Raw genomic sequence first — 15608 nt, forward strand, 5'->3', positions numbered from 1 at the left:
GATCAATATGGAATGACAAATGGCTCGGTGGCGAAAAAAGTGTCATTTTTAGCTCATTATTAGTGTAGTATATTTTGTGAAACAGGCATAAGCGGGAAATTCGACGTCTAGTAGAAAGGAGAGGTAGTTCAAGCATTTGCTTCATGCGAGAAACGCTGGCTAAGCGATAGTAGATAGAGAGGATAAACCTACCTAACTGAGCGGTTCTGAACCGATTCTATGGACTGTGTTAACGAGCTAGTGTACGGGTCCCATATCGATGAAGCGTACTCGAGTTTAGAACGCACAAGTGTCTTATATAGTAGTAGTTTCAGCGGAACGGGAACGAGGCGGACATTCCACCTAAGAAAACCAAGGGAACTGTTAGCTTTGTTAATAACATGGTAGATATGTTTCTGCCATGACAGATTATTAATGATATGGACGCCTAGATACTTGTAGCTGTCGACGAACTGAAGAGGGCAACCGTTAAGATCATAGCCCTGAGAAATGGACTGGTTAATCTTTGAGACACCCTCATTGCTTTACATTTGTTAATGTTTAGTTTCATAAGCCATGCATCACACCAAGAAGAAATTTTATTTAAGTCAGATTGAAGAACGGAGAAGTCAGACTCATTAGAAATTACGCGGTACAGAACGCAGTCGTCTGCAAAGAGCCTTATGTTAGAAGTAACAGAATCAGGCAGGCCATTAATATAAATTAGAAAAAGAAGAGGCCCTAGGACTGACCCCTGAGGAACACCGGATGTTGCATTGCATGATTTGGAGTCATGTTCATTAGCAGAAACGTACTGTGTTCTATTCTGCAAGAAACATTCAATCCACTTAAGCAAGTTACAATCAAGATGGAGTGTGCTAAGTTTCACTAATAGTAGTCAATGTGAGACGGTATCGAAAGCTTTCGCGAAGTCAAGGAAGATGCAGTCAATAACTGAAGCTCGATCTAAAGCGGAAGACAAATCATTAGTAAAGGTTAATAATTGAGTCTCGCAAGAATAATTTTTGTGAAAACCATGCTGCTGTGACGCAAAAGAATTATTAGACTCGAGAAAGCTAATCAGGTTGCAGTAGATTATGTGCTCTAATAATTTGCATGGAATAGAAGTCAAGGAGATCGGCCGGTAGTTTAAGGGGTTATGTGTATCACTGGATTTGTGGACTGGAATCACCTTCGCCGTCCTCCAGTCGTCCGGAAGTGTTGAACTCTGCAAAGACTGCGTAAAAATATATTACAAGAAAGCAGATGAATACGCTACAGTACTCTTAAGGAATTTGTAATTTATGGTATCAACACCTGCCGATGAAGAAAGTTTATCTTTCTTAATCAAATTGTATATGCATATGCCATCTAAATCGATCGAAATCGGCTCCATCTCAGGGTACGTAAGGGCACATGCGGACGGTCAAGTGTCTATTAGAGCGTCAGAAAAAGATAGCGAGAATGTGTTGTTAAAAAACGTTGAGCAAAGCTCATGGGGGACAGGAAATCCATCGTCAGTTTTCAGAACGATTTCTGTGGGTTTGCGTACATTAATAATGTTCCAAAACTTCTTAGGATTAGTTGTGAGCAGATGAGGTAGTGTTTCAGAAAAAAAGTAATTCTTGGCTGAGCGAATGGCCATTCTATATGCAGATGCGATAGCTACGTAGGCAGCTTTTACTTTGGTTTCCCCAGATAGCTTGAAGCGTCAAAAAATGCATTTTTTATTGTTAAGAAGCTGTTTTAAACTCAAGTTAAACCAAGGAACCCGATTGCATGGAGATAATAGGCGAGTCGGAACATATTTTTCAGTTAGCGTTTGAACCTTGTTTTTGAAAAGGAGCCAGTTTCCTGCAATAGTTCTTTCCCAGAACTGAGGAAAAAAGAAATCGGCAAAACTTTGTAATTCGTTCTTGATCGAGGAAAAATCTGCTTGACTGTAGTCACGAATTTTCTTACGGTGTTTTAGACGCTGTGGCGAGCGTAAGGGAATTGCAAAATGAATCACGCAGTGATCGCTTAAACCAGGTATAATTGGTAATGATGAAATTGAATCGGGATGTGGTGAAGACGAGGTCAAGGATGTTGGCAGATTGCAGTGACACGGGTAGGCTCTTTAACAAACTGGGTGAGGCCAAATATCGAACATATATCAAGAAAGGTTGAACATTGGGATGAGGATAAAGTCACTGATGGGAAGTCAACAGCCCAATCAATGCCAGGGAAATTGAAATCACCGAGCAAGAATATTGGTGCTGCTTTATAATTAACAACGATTTGGTTAAGACAGTCAAACAGCTTATTGCAAAATGTGGATGTACATGTACAGGGTGGTCGATAGCAAGCGGCAAATATTACGTCTTTGTTATTTATGTGAATACAACAGCACAAGAACTCAATTTGCGAAGGCACGTGTATATCAAAAGAGGTGATATCAGATGAAACAGCGATCAAGGTCCCACCGCCACATCGTCCTATTCTGTCATTTCTATAAATATTGTAAGCCTTACTGCATGCGAAAAGCTCCGAATTTTCAATTTTATCTGAAAGCCAGGTTTCGACTAAAACAACAATATCTGCATTGCATGTGTCGATCAGCGTAGACAGTGCATCGCGCTTATTCATAATGGAGCGGATGTTAGTGAACACCACAGAGTAATCATTGTCATGCTTATTCTGTACGGCCACGTGATGCTAACTCGAAGCGGGTGACGGGGGATTCGCAGGGAAGTTTATTCCACTGCTGCCTACATTACCGCTGGCAGTAGCAATACTGTTCTGCTGGAGTTCATAAACGGTATCGATTTGAGAGCAATACACGTAGCACGTTTTGTTGATGAACAATTTGTTGTACCTGAGATGAGACAATTGACCAGAAGACTTCCCAAATGCAATTAACTTATTCCTGGTCATTCTAGTTGCCCGACAGAAGTCTTCTTGAATGGATACCCCGGATCCTTTCAGTTTCTTCTTTTGTGTTAATATGTTTTCCTTTGCTTTAAATGATGCCAGTTTCACTACCACTGGCCGCCATTTGTTATTTATAAAGGAACCTAAGCGATGCGCACGCTCCATTCCTTCTTCGGGTAATTGCAACACGAAAAACTGCACAAGGAGTGCACAAACTTTTTTTTCTGTTTCCACCCAAGTTTCAGAGGCACCATCGGCGATACCATAGAAAATCAAGTTATCTCTCCTTGACCTGTCCTCGAAATCGTCCAGACGAGATTGCACCGATTCATTCTCACTTTTCATGGCTTCAGTAATACTGCCTTGGATATGAGCAGGTTCTTGCTGAGTTTCAAGTGCAGCGACTTTCTGCTCTACGTACGCTAATCTGGCATTCATGCTTGTAATACACTGCTCAAGTAATTCTTGGTTGGCTTTCACTTCATTAAGAGTTGAGATTAGCTCAGCGTGACGCGCATCCATTTTAGTAGCAAGAGAGTTGATGGCCTCGAGAATCAGGTTAGTGCTACAACTGGGATCAGGCCCAGGGTTAAGCTCAATGTCTCCGGACATCTCAAGTAACTTCGTAACATGTACACAGTCGGCAAATAAACACCACAAAATGTCCGGGCATGGGACGAGCAACAAAGCGCGATTGCTGGAGTGCTTACAGTAAAGGGAAGTCGAGTCTCAGCACGGTAAAGAAGAACGGTCTCAGCAAAGACTGCGCCATTGCTGCTATCCTATGCCCACTGACGAGGGTCGTCATCGTTGGCCTATTTATGTGCGCACCACAGGGTGACGCATGTGTTGATGCCATTGGTATGGTGAAAAAATCCGGTGCGATGATTCCGCTGACGTTTCCGGCATGCGCAGACGAAGAGAACAGCAAATCGCCGCATGATGCAAAGGCCGAGTTTTCAGCAAGGAAGGGCGCAGTACAGGCTCCATCGGAGGGGTTCCAGGCACGGACAGGAAACAGCCCGATTAGATGAAGAATGTGGATGTAAAAGAAGAACGGTCTCAGCAAAGACTGCACCATTGCTGCTATCCCATGCCCACTCTAAATATAATATAATATAAATATAAACACTACAGCATATAATCCCTACGTCACCGTTTACTACAAAACAGTTATATTGTTCACACAACAGTTCTCTACAAATCATGAATGCTTCATATCATGTAGACATCAACTACTGTTAAGAGGAAGCTTTAGCTCGGGCCCAACTCCAACAAGGCCTATTCAAATACATGTACAATGCAAAAACGTTTTTCTGAGATAACCATGGACTGAGTTTAATGAAATTTGTTGCATTTAAGAGAGAAAAGGTAAATTATAGTGACTATTTGAAGCGGAACTTCAATTTAGGGCTTAAGTTTTGTTGAAAAGATTTTAAAAAATTCGAAAGTTTGAAAAAAAATATAGACACATCAAGTTTACAAATTAATAGCTCTGCATCAAGAACAGATATCGCGGTTCTGTAAATGGCACCCATTAGATCACTGAAAGTAAACAAATTCAATATGTCATTTTATATTTTATGTGAATTTGTTACGTTGTGTACAAGCATTCTGTAAAAGTTGTATTTTCATATTACTAAATTTTTTAAAGATTCATGTGTAACATAACAATTTTGTCTGCTTTAGATGTACTATTGTCACGTGGTCGTGACGTTGAATAACACAGTAGCAGTACTGTGAACGACAAAACTAACTTTTATTGGGCGAACCTGTGCCCACAAAACAGGCTACACTTATAGCACAACGATAGCGGCGAACACGCTCGGCGATCGTCGAAAATCTGCTCAGCGGGTCAAGCGCGTCAGCTTTTATACAGCAGTCGTCGAATGTTCCAGACTAATCGCTGGGACCCGCGCGTATTCCACAATGTTCTACGCCATTCGCGTCAGGCGATGAAATCAGATAACATAAGGTTCGGCGACAACAGACAGCCGGGTAGAATCATCGATAACTTTCCAGAAACGTCGGATACATACAGGCGCGTCCGTCGCTGTGCGATTACAGTTGTTAAGCGGCGAAACGTGGTCGCCCGATAAAGATAAGTACACGTGTCAATACCCCCCTCTTAAAAAGCATCGACCCGATGCTGCAAACAAACGAAGTTAATAAACAAAAGCACTCGTAGCAAAGAAAAGAACAAAAATGACGAAGTTCGTCAGCGTCCGTAAAAGGGTTTAAGGCGCACCACGTGGACCACTTCAGATCGTGCGCGGCGCCGCTGTGAATGCGAAATGCCGTCTGGCACGACCTCATAGTCCAGAGCGCCAATACGTCGGATGACCTTGTAGGGTCCGAAATAGCGTCGGAGTAGCTTCTCACTGAGTCCTCGTCGGCGTATCGGGGTCCAGACCCAAACACGGTCGCCAGGCTGGTACTCGACGAAGCGTCGTCGGAGGTTGTAGTGTCGGCTGTCGGTCCTCTGCTGGCTCTTGATTCGCAGGCGGGCGAGCTGTCGGGCTTCTTCGGCGCGCTGGAGATAGCTAGCGACGTCAACATTCTCTTCGTCAGTTACGTGCGGCAGCATGGCGTCAAGCGTCGTCGTCGGGTTCCTGCCGTAGACCAGCTTGAACGGCGTGATCTGTGTTGTTTCTTGCACCGCCGTGTTGTAAGCGAATGTTACGTACGGCAGGACGGCATCCCACGTCTTGTGTTCGACGTCGACGTACATCGCTAGCATGTCGGCGAGGGTCTTATTCAGCCGTTCCGTAAGACCATTCGTCTGCGGATGGTAGGCCGTTGTCCTCCTGTGCCTTGTCTGACTGTAGTTCAGAATGGCTTGAGTGAGCTCCGCTGTAAAGGCCGTTCCTCTGTCGGTGATGAGGACTTCTGGAGCACCATGTCGCAACAGGATGTTCTCGACGAAAAATTTAGCCACTTCGGCTGCGCTGCCTTTCGGTAGAGCTTTAGTTTCAGCGAAGCGGATGAGATAGTCCGTCGCCACGACAATCCACCTATTTCCGGAAGCTGATGTCGGAAACGGTCCCAACAAGTCCATCCCGATCTGCTGAAAAGGTCGGTAAGGAGGCTGGATCGGCTGTAGTAATCCCGCTGGTCTTGTCGGTGGTGTCTTGCGTCGCTGACAGTCGCGGCATGTCTTGACGTAACGGGCGACATCGGTGGTTAGGCGCGGCCAGTAATACCTTTCTTGTATCCTCGATAGCGTCCGGGAGAAACCGAGGTGCCCAGCGGTCGGATCGTCATGTAGGGCGTGCAGTACTTCCGGACGTAGCGCCGACGGAACAACAAGAAGGTAGTTGGCGCGGACTGGTGAGAAGTTCTTCTTCACGAGTAGGTTGTTTTGAAGCGTGAACGAAGATAATCCACGCTTAAATGCCCTTGGGACAACGTCGGTGTGCCCTTCCAAATACTCGATTAGGGCTTTTAGCTCCGAGTCTCCTCGTTGCTGTTCGGCGAAGTCTTCCGCGCTTATTATTCCAAGGAAGGCGTCGTCATCCTCGTCATCTTGCGGCGGCGGGTCAATGGGGGCGCGGGATAGGCAATCGGCATCTGAGTGTTTTCGTCCGGACTTGTAGGTTACAGTGATGTCGTATTCTTGTAGCCTGAGGCTCCATCGTGCCAGCCGTCCTGAGGGGTCTTTTAGGTTAGCTAGCCAACACAACGCGTGATGATCGCTGACCACCTTGAATGGCCTGCCATGTAGGTAAGGGCGAAATTTCGCTGTGGCTCAAACGATGGCGAGGCATTCCTTTTCGGTTGTAGAATAATTGCCTTCTGCTTTTGACAATGATCGGCTAGCGTAAGCTATCACGTGTTCATGTCCATCTTTTCTCTGGACTAGGACGGCACCGAGGCCTAGGCTACTGGCGTCAGTGTGTATTTCGGTATCGGCGTGCTCGTCGAAGTGCGCAAGTACGGGCGGCGACTGCATGCGTCGTTTGAGTTCTTGAAATGCGTCGCCCTGTGGCGTTTCCCACTTGAACTCGACGTCACATTTAGTTAGCTGTGTTAGCGGCTCAGCGATGCGTGAAAAGTTCTTGACAAATCGCCTGTAGTAGGCACACATGCCAAGAAATCTACGCACTGCCTTCTTGTCGGTGGGCTGCGGGAACTTTGCGATGGCAGCTGTTTTCTGCGGGTCGGGGCGTACTCCGGATTTGCTGATGACGTGGCCTAGGAATAGAAGCTCATCGTAAGCGAAGCGGCACTTTTCTGGCTTCAGAGTGAGCCCTGATGACTTGATGGCCTCTAGTACTGTGGCAAGCCGCCTAAGGTGATCGTCAAAATTTTCGGCGAATACAACGACGTCATCCAAGTAAACGAGACAGGTCTGCCACTTCAATCCTGCTAAAACCGTGTCCATCACGCGCTGGAACGTTGCAGGCGCCGAGCACAGTCCAAATGGCATAACCTTGAACTCGTAGAGGCCGTCTGGGGTGATGAAGGCGGTCTTTTCACGATCTCTTTCGTCGACTTCTATTTGCCAATAGCCAGACTTGAGGTCCATCGAGGAGAAGTATTTAGCGTTGCAGAGCCGATCCAATGCGTCGTCTATCCGTGGGAGAGGGTATACGTCCTTCTTCGTGATCTTGTTCAGACGACGATAATCGACGCAGAAACGAAGGGTTCCGTCCTTTTTCTTCACCAGCACAACAGGAGATGCCCACGGGCTTTTCGACGGCTGGATGATGTCGTCGCGCAGCATTTCGTCGACTTGTTCTCTTATAGCTTCACGTTCTCGCGGCGAAACTCGGTAAGGGCTCTGCCGAAGTGGTCGAGCGTACTCCTCGGTGATTATGCGATGCTTGGCGACTGGTGTTTGTCGAATCCTCGATGACGTCGAAAAGCAGCCTTTGTATCGCCGGAGCAGACTTCTGAGCTGCTGTTGCTTAATCACGGGGAGACTTGGATTAATGTCGTAGTCTGGTTCGGCAACCATGGTCGTCGGGGTAGATGCGGCGGAATCCGAGAGGACAAACGCATTGCTGTTTTCCAGAATTTCCTCGATGTATGCGATCGTCGTGCCCTTGTTGATGTGCTTGTACTCCTGGCTGAAGTTTGTCAGCAACACTTTCGTGTTTCCTCCGTGCAGTCGAGCGATCCCTCTTGCGACGCAAATTTCACGGTCTAGCAGTAGACGTTGGTCGCCTTCGATGACACCTTCTAAGTCAGCGGGTGTTTCGGTGCCGACCGAAATAACAATGCTGGAGCGAGGCGGGATGCTCACCTGATCTTCGAGCACACTCAAGGTGTGGTGACTACGAGGGTTCTCCGACGGTATCGCATGGTCTTCCGACAGAGTTATTGACTTCGACTTCAGGTCGATGACTGCGCCGTGTTGGTTGAGGAAGTCCATGCCGAGAATGACGTCTCGTGAACACTGTTGGAGGATAACGAAGGTGACAGGGTAAGTCCGGTCGTGAATGGTAATTCTTGCCGTGCACATTCCAGTCGGCGTTATGAGGTGTCCTCCGGCGGTACGAATTTGAGGGCCTTCCCACGTAGTCTTAACTTTCTTCAACTGGGCGGCGATGTGTCCACTCATGACGGAGTAATCAGCCCCTGTGTCGACTAAGGCGGTGACTGCGTGGCCGTCGAGAAGCACGTCGAGGTCGGTGGCTCTTTGTCTTGCATTACAGTTCGGTCTTGGCGTCGGATCACGACTGCGTCGCGTTGACTTGTGGCTGGTATGTGACGTCGTCAGGTCGGCTTTCGTCGTCGCATTCTTTCCTTCCAGACTTCGTCGGGACAGCGGCGTGTCGTTATGTCGTCGAGGTAGTTTCTTCGGCGTCTTCGTCGGCGGCGGAGGATCTTCGACAGTTCGACGGACAGCAACCGCACCTCCATCGGTTGCTGCTTTTAGTTTTCCGGATATGGGCTCGCTGACCGGCCCCGAGCTGGGCCAGTGTATGTTCGGCGCTGCGGCGACAGGTAGCGGCCTGGTGATGGTGAACGCGACGGTCGTCGAGAACTCCACTGAGTAGCCGCGAGGTAGTCAGCGATATCGCGAGGGCGTTCACCTTGCTGCGGGCGCGGAGCGTTGACGGCGAAACCTCGCAGTCCCATTTCCCGGTATGGACATCGTCGGTAGACGTGACCCGCTTCCCCGCAGTGGTAGCAGAGCGGGCGGTGGTCAGGAGCGCGCCAAACGTCGGTCTTCCTCGGGTAGCTCCGCTGGGCGACGGGTGGGCGCGCTGTCGGCGGCGGCGGCGGTGGTCGACGGAATTGCGGCGTTACAGGGCCCTGGCGCGGTCGCTGAGGAGGGCCTTGACGGCGTACGACGGCGGCGTAGGTCATCGCTTCGGGTTGGGGTTGCGGTAATTGAGGTTGCACCTCCGGAACTCCAAGCGACCGCTGAACCTCATCTTTGACGATGTCAGCGATCGAGGCCACTTGAGGCTGCGACGACGGGAAGATCTTCTGAAGCTCCTCTCGTACGACTGCCCTGATAGCCTCGCGCAGGTCTTCGGAGGCCAGTGATTGAACTCCGGCATAGTTTGTAGCGTTGGTGCGGCGGTCGAATTGCCGGTTTCGCATCTCGAGTGTCTTCTCGATGCTAGTGGCCTCGCGAAGAAACTCGTCGACAGTCTTCGGTGGGTTTCGTACCATACCGGCGAAAAGTTCCTCCTTAACACCACGCATTAGTAGCTGGACTTTCTTTTCCTCGGACATTTCCGGGTCGGCGTGGCGGAATAGGCGGCTCATTTCTTCTGTAAAAATCGCGGTGGTCTCGTTGGGCAGCTGCACTCGGGTTTCCAGTAGTGCTTGGGCTCGTTCTCGGCGTACAACGCTTGTGAATGTCTGCAGGAAGCCACTTCGGAAAAGGTCCCAGGTCGTTAACGTGGCTTCTCTGTTCTCGAACCACGTCCTGGCAGCGTCTTCCAATGCGAAGAAGACATGTCGCAGTTTGTCGTCGCTGTTCCAGCTGTTAAATGCAGCGACCCTCTCGTACGTCTCGAGCCAGGTTTCCGGGTCCTCGAATGTTGAACCGCGGAACGTGGGGGGCTCCCTGGGCTGCTGCAGCACGACGGGGGATGCTGGGGCTGCCATTGGGGAGGACTTGGTGGCAATCTTCCTGCACGTCTCAGGTAGGAGTCCGTGCTCTGGGGGCAGTCCTTGCAGCCGGCGGCTAGCTCGCTGGTCTTGGGCGACGTTGGTTTTGTCCTCGGGCTTCGGGCTTGGATCGCGGCTTTGCGGGGGCGTTCGGTACATGAACGCACAAGCACCTCCACCAGATGTCACGTGGTCGTGACGTTGAATAACACAGTAGCAGTACTGTGAACGACAAAACTAACTTTTATTGGGCGAACCTGTGCCCACAAAACAGGCTACACTTATAGCACAACGATAGCGGCGAACACGCTCGGCGATCGTCGAAAATCTGCTCAGCGGGTCAAGCGCGTCAGCTTTTATACAGCAGTCGTCGAATGTTCCAGACTAATCGCTGGGACCCGCGCGTATTCCACAATGTTCTACGCCATTCGCGTCAGGCGATGAAATCAGATAACATAAGGTTCGGCGACAACAGACAGCCGGGTAGAATCATCGATAACTTTCCAGAAACGTCGGATACATACAGGCGCGTCCGTGGCTGTGCGATTACAGTTGTTAAGCGGCGAAACGTGGTCGCCCGATAAAGATAAGTACACGTGTCACTATTAGATGCAATTCACAGAATTGTGATATCATTTCTCTTTGCTGAGTTAGAGTTGTAAACTTGATAGGTTCGTTTTCTGAAAATTTTCTATTTTTTTGCCACTTTTTAATAAAAGATTTACGACCTAAATGAAAAGTTCAGAACCAACAGTCACTAGATATTAAGCTGTTCTTTTAAATGTAACAAACCTCGCCAAATTTCGTGAAGTGGTTGCCGAGAAAAACTAATTTGCCTTTTGCATGTAGTTAGATAGGTGCAACCAAGCTAAAGCCTCCTCTTAGTCTGCAAAATTTTATAGAAATGATTTTAAGAGAAACATGCATGCCTCTGTAATGCTGACTGACTTGCAAGTCGATGCTTCTGCTATGTTAAGAAAAAATTATGAGGGTGCACCAGGCTGTCCGTTTTATGAGAACGCAGACACCCCATAAATGGACGATATTGTGCAATGCCAAATCAGCGCGACAGGCGCTAAAATACTTTTTAAATAAAGGACCATACTATCTGCTTGTGCTGGAAATCGTCGAACTTCATCACAGCGCCGAGTTAAGTGGCCACGTGATCACCTTTCAGTGGGTGCCTAGTCATTGTGGTGTTTTTGGCAATGAACTCGCTGACCGTGAGGCAAGATCGGCCTCCTCTTCTTCTGTTGAAGTACGGATTGCCTACTCGCGTCCTGACACCAACTCCATGATCAAGGCACTCATGCAGGACCTTACAAAGGCTTACAGAGCCCACTATGACAACATTCACAGACGTCTACATATGATTGACCCAGACGGTAAATTCTGTTTGCCCCCGAAGCTTACACGGAGCAAAACATCATTGCTACACAGGATTCGGCTCGGCACTCCGGAGACCCAGGTTCGATTTCCATCACCCGCCGTGGTTGCTCAGTGGCTATGGTGTTGGGCTGCCGAGCACGAGGTCGCGGGATCGAATCCCGGCTACGGCGGCCGCATTTCGATCGGGGCGAAATGCGAAAACACCCGTGTACTTAGATTTAGGTGCACGTTAAAGAACCCCAGGTGTCGAAATTTCCGGAGCCCTCCACTACGGCGTGCCTCATAATCAGAAAGGGGTTTTGGCACGTAAAGCCCTATAATTCAATTTTAATTTTTTACGCACACCTCATCGGCCACTCGAACAGCCCTGATTGTAAACACTGCCAGATGCCCGAAACACTGCAACACGTACTGTGCGACTGCCCAGCATATATGCTGGAGCGAAGGACGTTAGACAGTTTCCTAGCCAGCGTTGGCAGGCAACCACTGTCGGAGGAAGCTATCCTCGGCCCATGGCCTGACACTGCAATTTCAATGCGTGCAACAAATGTATTGTTGAAGTTTCTGCAGGAAACCAAGCTCGACGAGCGGCTCTAGTGAGACAACTATCTCATGTACATAAACACTCACCACTTCTCTTATCATCATCATTCATCCCAGTACTTTCACTCCTCTTCCCCATTGCAGAGTAGCAGACTAGAGCGCACTAGCACAGGTCGACCTCTCTATCTTTTCTATCAATAAATTCTATTCAAATGAGGGTGCACCAAATGTTGCAACATAAGAGCACCAGGTGCACAACTCTGACAGCTAAACCACTCGCCGGTTTGCGCACAAAGTTTAACATATATAGGCATGGTGGATTCAGTTTAACATAGTGTTTGAATACATTATTTTGCCTGTTTAGTCCAGAAAAGTGTGGAAGTCTTCGTGGAAGGACTGTCAATCATGTGCGAGGAAGCATTGTACATTTCTGCGCGAGTTTGGACTGCTAGGCTTGTGCTGACATATTTGAGGCAGAAAGAGACCCTCAGGCAGAGCATTTGCTGGCCTAGTCTGCCAGGCTAAACCCGCCTGTAGCAGAATCGTCACCACCACCTAAATTTATACTATAGTAGATGACATCATATGTCATTTCTCATTGTAACGGCAAGACAAGGTGTGTGCCATGTTTCCCTTTAACATTGACAAACAGTACCACGATTCCGTTTTCCTCTATATTCTACTTTTTTTTTTTTCGTCTGGCATATTATTGCAGGCAACAGATTTTAATGTGTAACATCAGTCCTAGTGTTGCCTTATTTGACATGTATTACCAGTAATATAATTCTTTGTTCTTGCTCCAACTCTTATTGACAGTTGATGCTGTTACAAGTTGACCTCACAGTAGCATTTGGCTATGTTTACCACCCATTTCTGTCTACCTTTCTATATGTTGGTCTTGTTCCACTAGACTTTGTTACAATCATTGTTGGACTTGCTTAATGGTCCTACCTCAGAGCCACTCTTCTGTGAACCAAAGCCTCTCTGTCTCTGTGTTGCTTATTGCAATTCATTTCAAGCTTGGGCATTTTTTTTTCACACAGCATTCATGGCTTCACTGTCCTAGGAGATGAGTTTAACTTGTTACCGTATGCAGATGATCTTGGCACCTAAAATTGTGTATATATTATAGCAGTTTGTTAGCATCTTAAATGTGTGAATGAATCAAACAACTGCAGTTACCACCAAAAGATCATGTCTGTGGTTTTGTTAATGGTGGTTTCTAAAAACTTGTTGCACTGGGATTGGATGGTGTGCAGTGCAATGTATACACACCCTGTAGTTCCATTGCATGCACACAAGTGTGTGCTACCAGAGAGCATAGGTTGGCAAACCAAACAATTCACAGGACTCGCTCACAAAATATTTCTTAAGCTTATGGCTCAGTCAGGCACGGATTCACAAAGATCAGACCCAATCTGCCTTCCTCGATCCAAACTCGCCAGTAATCGGACCCAGTCAGCCTCACTCCGACTCACAAAAATCTGAGTCCGATGTGAATCATAAGCTTATTGATACATTGGGAATCAGGGACTTGCTCAGACTTGCGGGGTCACATTCACTTAAAAAATTTAGCAAATTCACTACTCGTCGAATGCAGGATAACTGGCCCACAGTGACGATAAGGGTGATTTCACAATTGGCTAGTTGCATTGGCCTGGCTGTAGGTGTGACTGATTTGTATGCATGAGAACATTACTGTAATTGTTTCAACAATAGGGAGTTTTAGAACAAGCACCCCAACTTGCTTAACAAAACAGCAAGTTGGGCAAGTTAACCGGGTGAAATGAATGAATGACAATAGACTTTTGACAACAGGGGCGTTCTGAAAATCAAGGTTCTGTTTTGAAATAACAGCTAAACAACTTGCGAAATAGTCGGGGCGTGCCATATGCGTAAAAATTCTGCCCAGTGTGTAAGCCAAATGTTTATCTTGCTTAACAAAGAAGTACAATTCTTGAGTGGCATGGTTTGCTGATGCATCCTGTATATCTTGTATGCACCATATGCCTTTGTATGTATGTGCATATCTCGTCAGTAACAAAGCATTAAGTTGCGAGTCAGTGCCTGTGTTTTCAAGCCTACTGACCTTTCATTTCGCACTTTGATTTCAGCTTCGCGTACCCATAAGCCCAACTCCATTGTATGCCTCTTGCGTTCTTTTTTTACTCTTCATTGTTTTGTATAGTTGGCTGATGGGCTTCCCTACCTCTGAGTCGAATATTTCTAAAACTTCTTAATCAGCTTGGTGAAACATTCATATTGTCAAGTGCAAACCTATGCAGGTAATCTTTTCAGATTGGTCAATGCAGGTAGGCTCAGCTTAATGCACCTGTATGTTTGGCAAATTGTGACCCATTTGTAACCCATTCATTTCATTTATTTCATTGTGACCCATTTCATCTCGTAATCAGAGCATTTGTGCAGTTCAAGTTGGTTTTATCTATTTAAAGGGTCTCAGCAAATTTTCCTCACAACCTTGTCTAGGAAAGTTTATGGACAATGTCTATTTCTCAGTTCACATTTAAAATAGCAAAGTGTTTTCAAATGAATATTTCCTCTTTGTGCCAATGAAAATGTTTACAGGGATTGATAGATATGTTTTTCCAGCTTTACTGTGCAACATACTTTGACCTGCCAAGATATGACACATGCATAGTTCTGTATGCAAAATGCTTTGATCAGCTATCCACCATTATAGCAATGCCTTTTAAGGCAGTAGCTGCCCAGCTTCCATTGGCATCTTCTGGCATGGTTGTGAGCACACTCAAAAGATTTAATCCTGTTCCTCGCTCAGTTTGTTACAGGGCTCCCTGCTTGAAAGAAGCAGGAATAATGTGGATTGAATTGTGCAGGCAGTGGCAGCGATGCTGCCTCACTGGTCACCACAGCCAAGAGGGATGGGGACGACTACATCTTGAATGGCACCAAGGCATTCGTCAGTGGCTCGGGTGCAAGCCATGTGTACGTGGTAATGTGCCGAACCGGCGGTTCAGGCGCAAAAGGCATTTCGACAGTTGTCGTCGAGAAAGGAACACCAGGCCTGAGCTTTGGCAAGAAAGAAAAGAAGGTTGGTGATGTTCATAGCAGTGATGCTTATAGCCATTCAAAAGAAAAGTGTACAGTCATTGCATTCTACCAGTGATAGGGGGCAGAAACTCAGGAGGTTAAGAAAGAAGCTCAAGAGCATGTTAAGGAATGCTCAAAGAGCGATGAAACGAAAAATGTTAGGCGTAACATTAAAAAACAGGAAGACAGCGGTGTGGATCATAGAGCAAATTAGGATAGCTGATGTTCTAGTTGACATTAAAAGAAAGAAAATGAAGCGGGGCAGGCCATGTAATGCGCAGGGCAGATAACTGGTGAATCGTTAGAGTTACAAAATGGGTGCCAAGGGAAGGGAAGTGCAGTCGAGGATGGCAGAAATTTAGATGGGGTGATGAAATGAGGAAATTTGAAGGCGCAAGCTTGGATTGGTTAGCGCAAGACAGGGGTAATTGGAGATCACTGGGAGAGGCCTTCGTCCTGAAGTGGTCATAAAATAGGCTGCTGCTGCTGCTGAAGTTGTTAAAAGAGGTCTGCACTTTGTATAAAAACTATCAGTGGTTGACTCAAAACACCACATCACATGTTACAAGCAGTGGTTAAGTAAATATTATTTAAAGCAGCACGCAATTCTCACCATTTAATATGCATCTCGCATTAAACAA

At 47.1% G+C, this 15608-nt stretch overlaps 1 protein-coding gene across 3 annotated transcripts in view; it reads left to right on the forward strand.

Moving 5' to 3' along the window:
* LOC126545211 (isobutyryl-CoA dehydrogenase, mitochondrial-like) overlaps window positions 1–15608 on the forward strand; it is a 149041-nt gene that overhangs the window by 67431 nt on the left and 66002 nt on the right. For all 3 annotated transcript variants that reach the window (XM_050192974.3, XM_050192973.3, XM_055078300.2), the window contains exon 5: window positions 14754–14968. In XM_050192974.3, the coding sequence (XP_050048931.1) occupies window positions 14754–14968 (215 nt within the window). The remainder of the gene's footprint in view (window positions 1–14753; window positions 14969–15608) is intronic.

This window comes from Dermacentor andersoni, chromosome 10, assembly GCF_023375885.2.
Source record: "Dermacentor andersoni chromosome 10, qqDerAnde1_hic_scaffold, whole genome shotgun sequence".
Classification (NCBI taxonomy): domain Eukaryota; kingdom Metazoa; phylum Arthropoda; class Arachnida; order Ixodida; family Ixodidae; genus Dermacentor; species Dermacentor andersoni.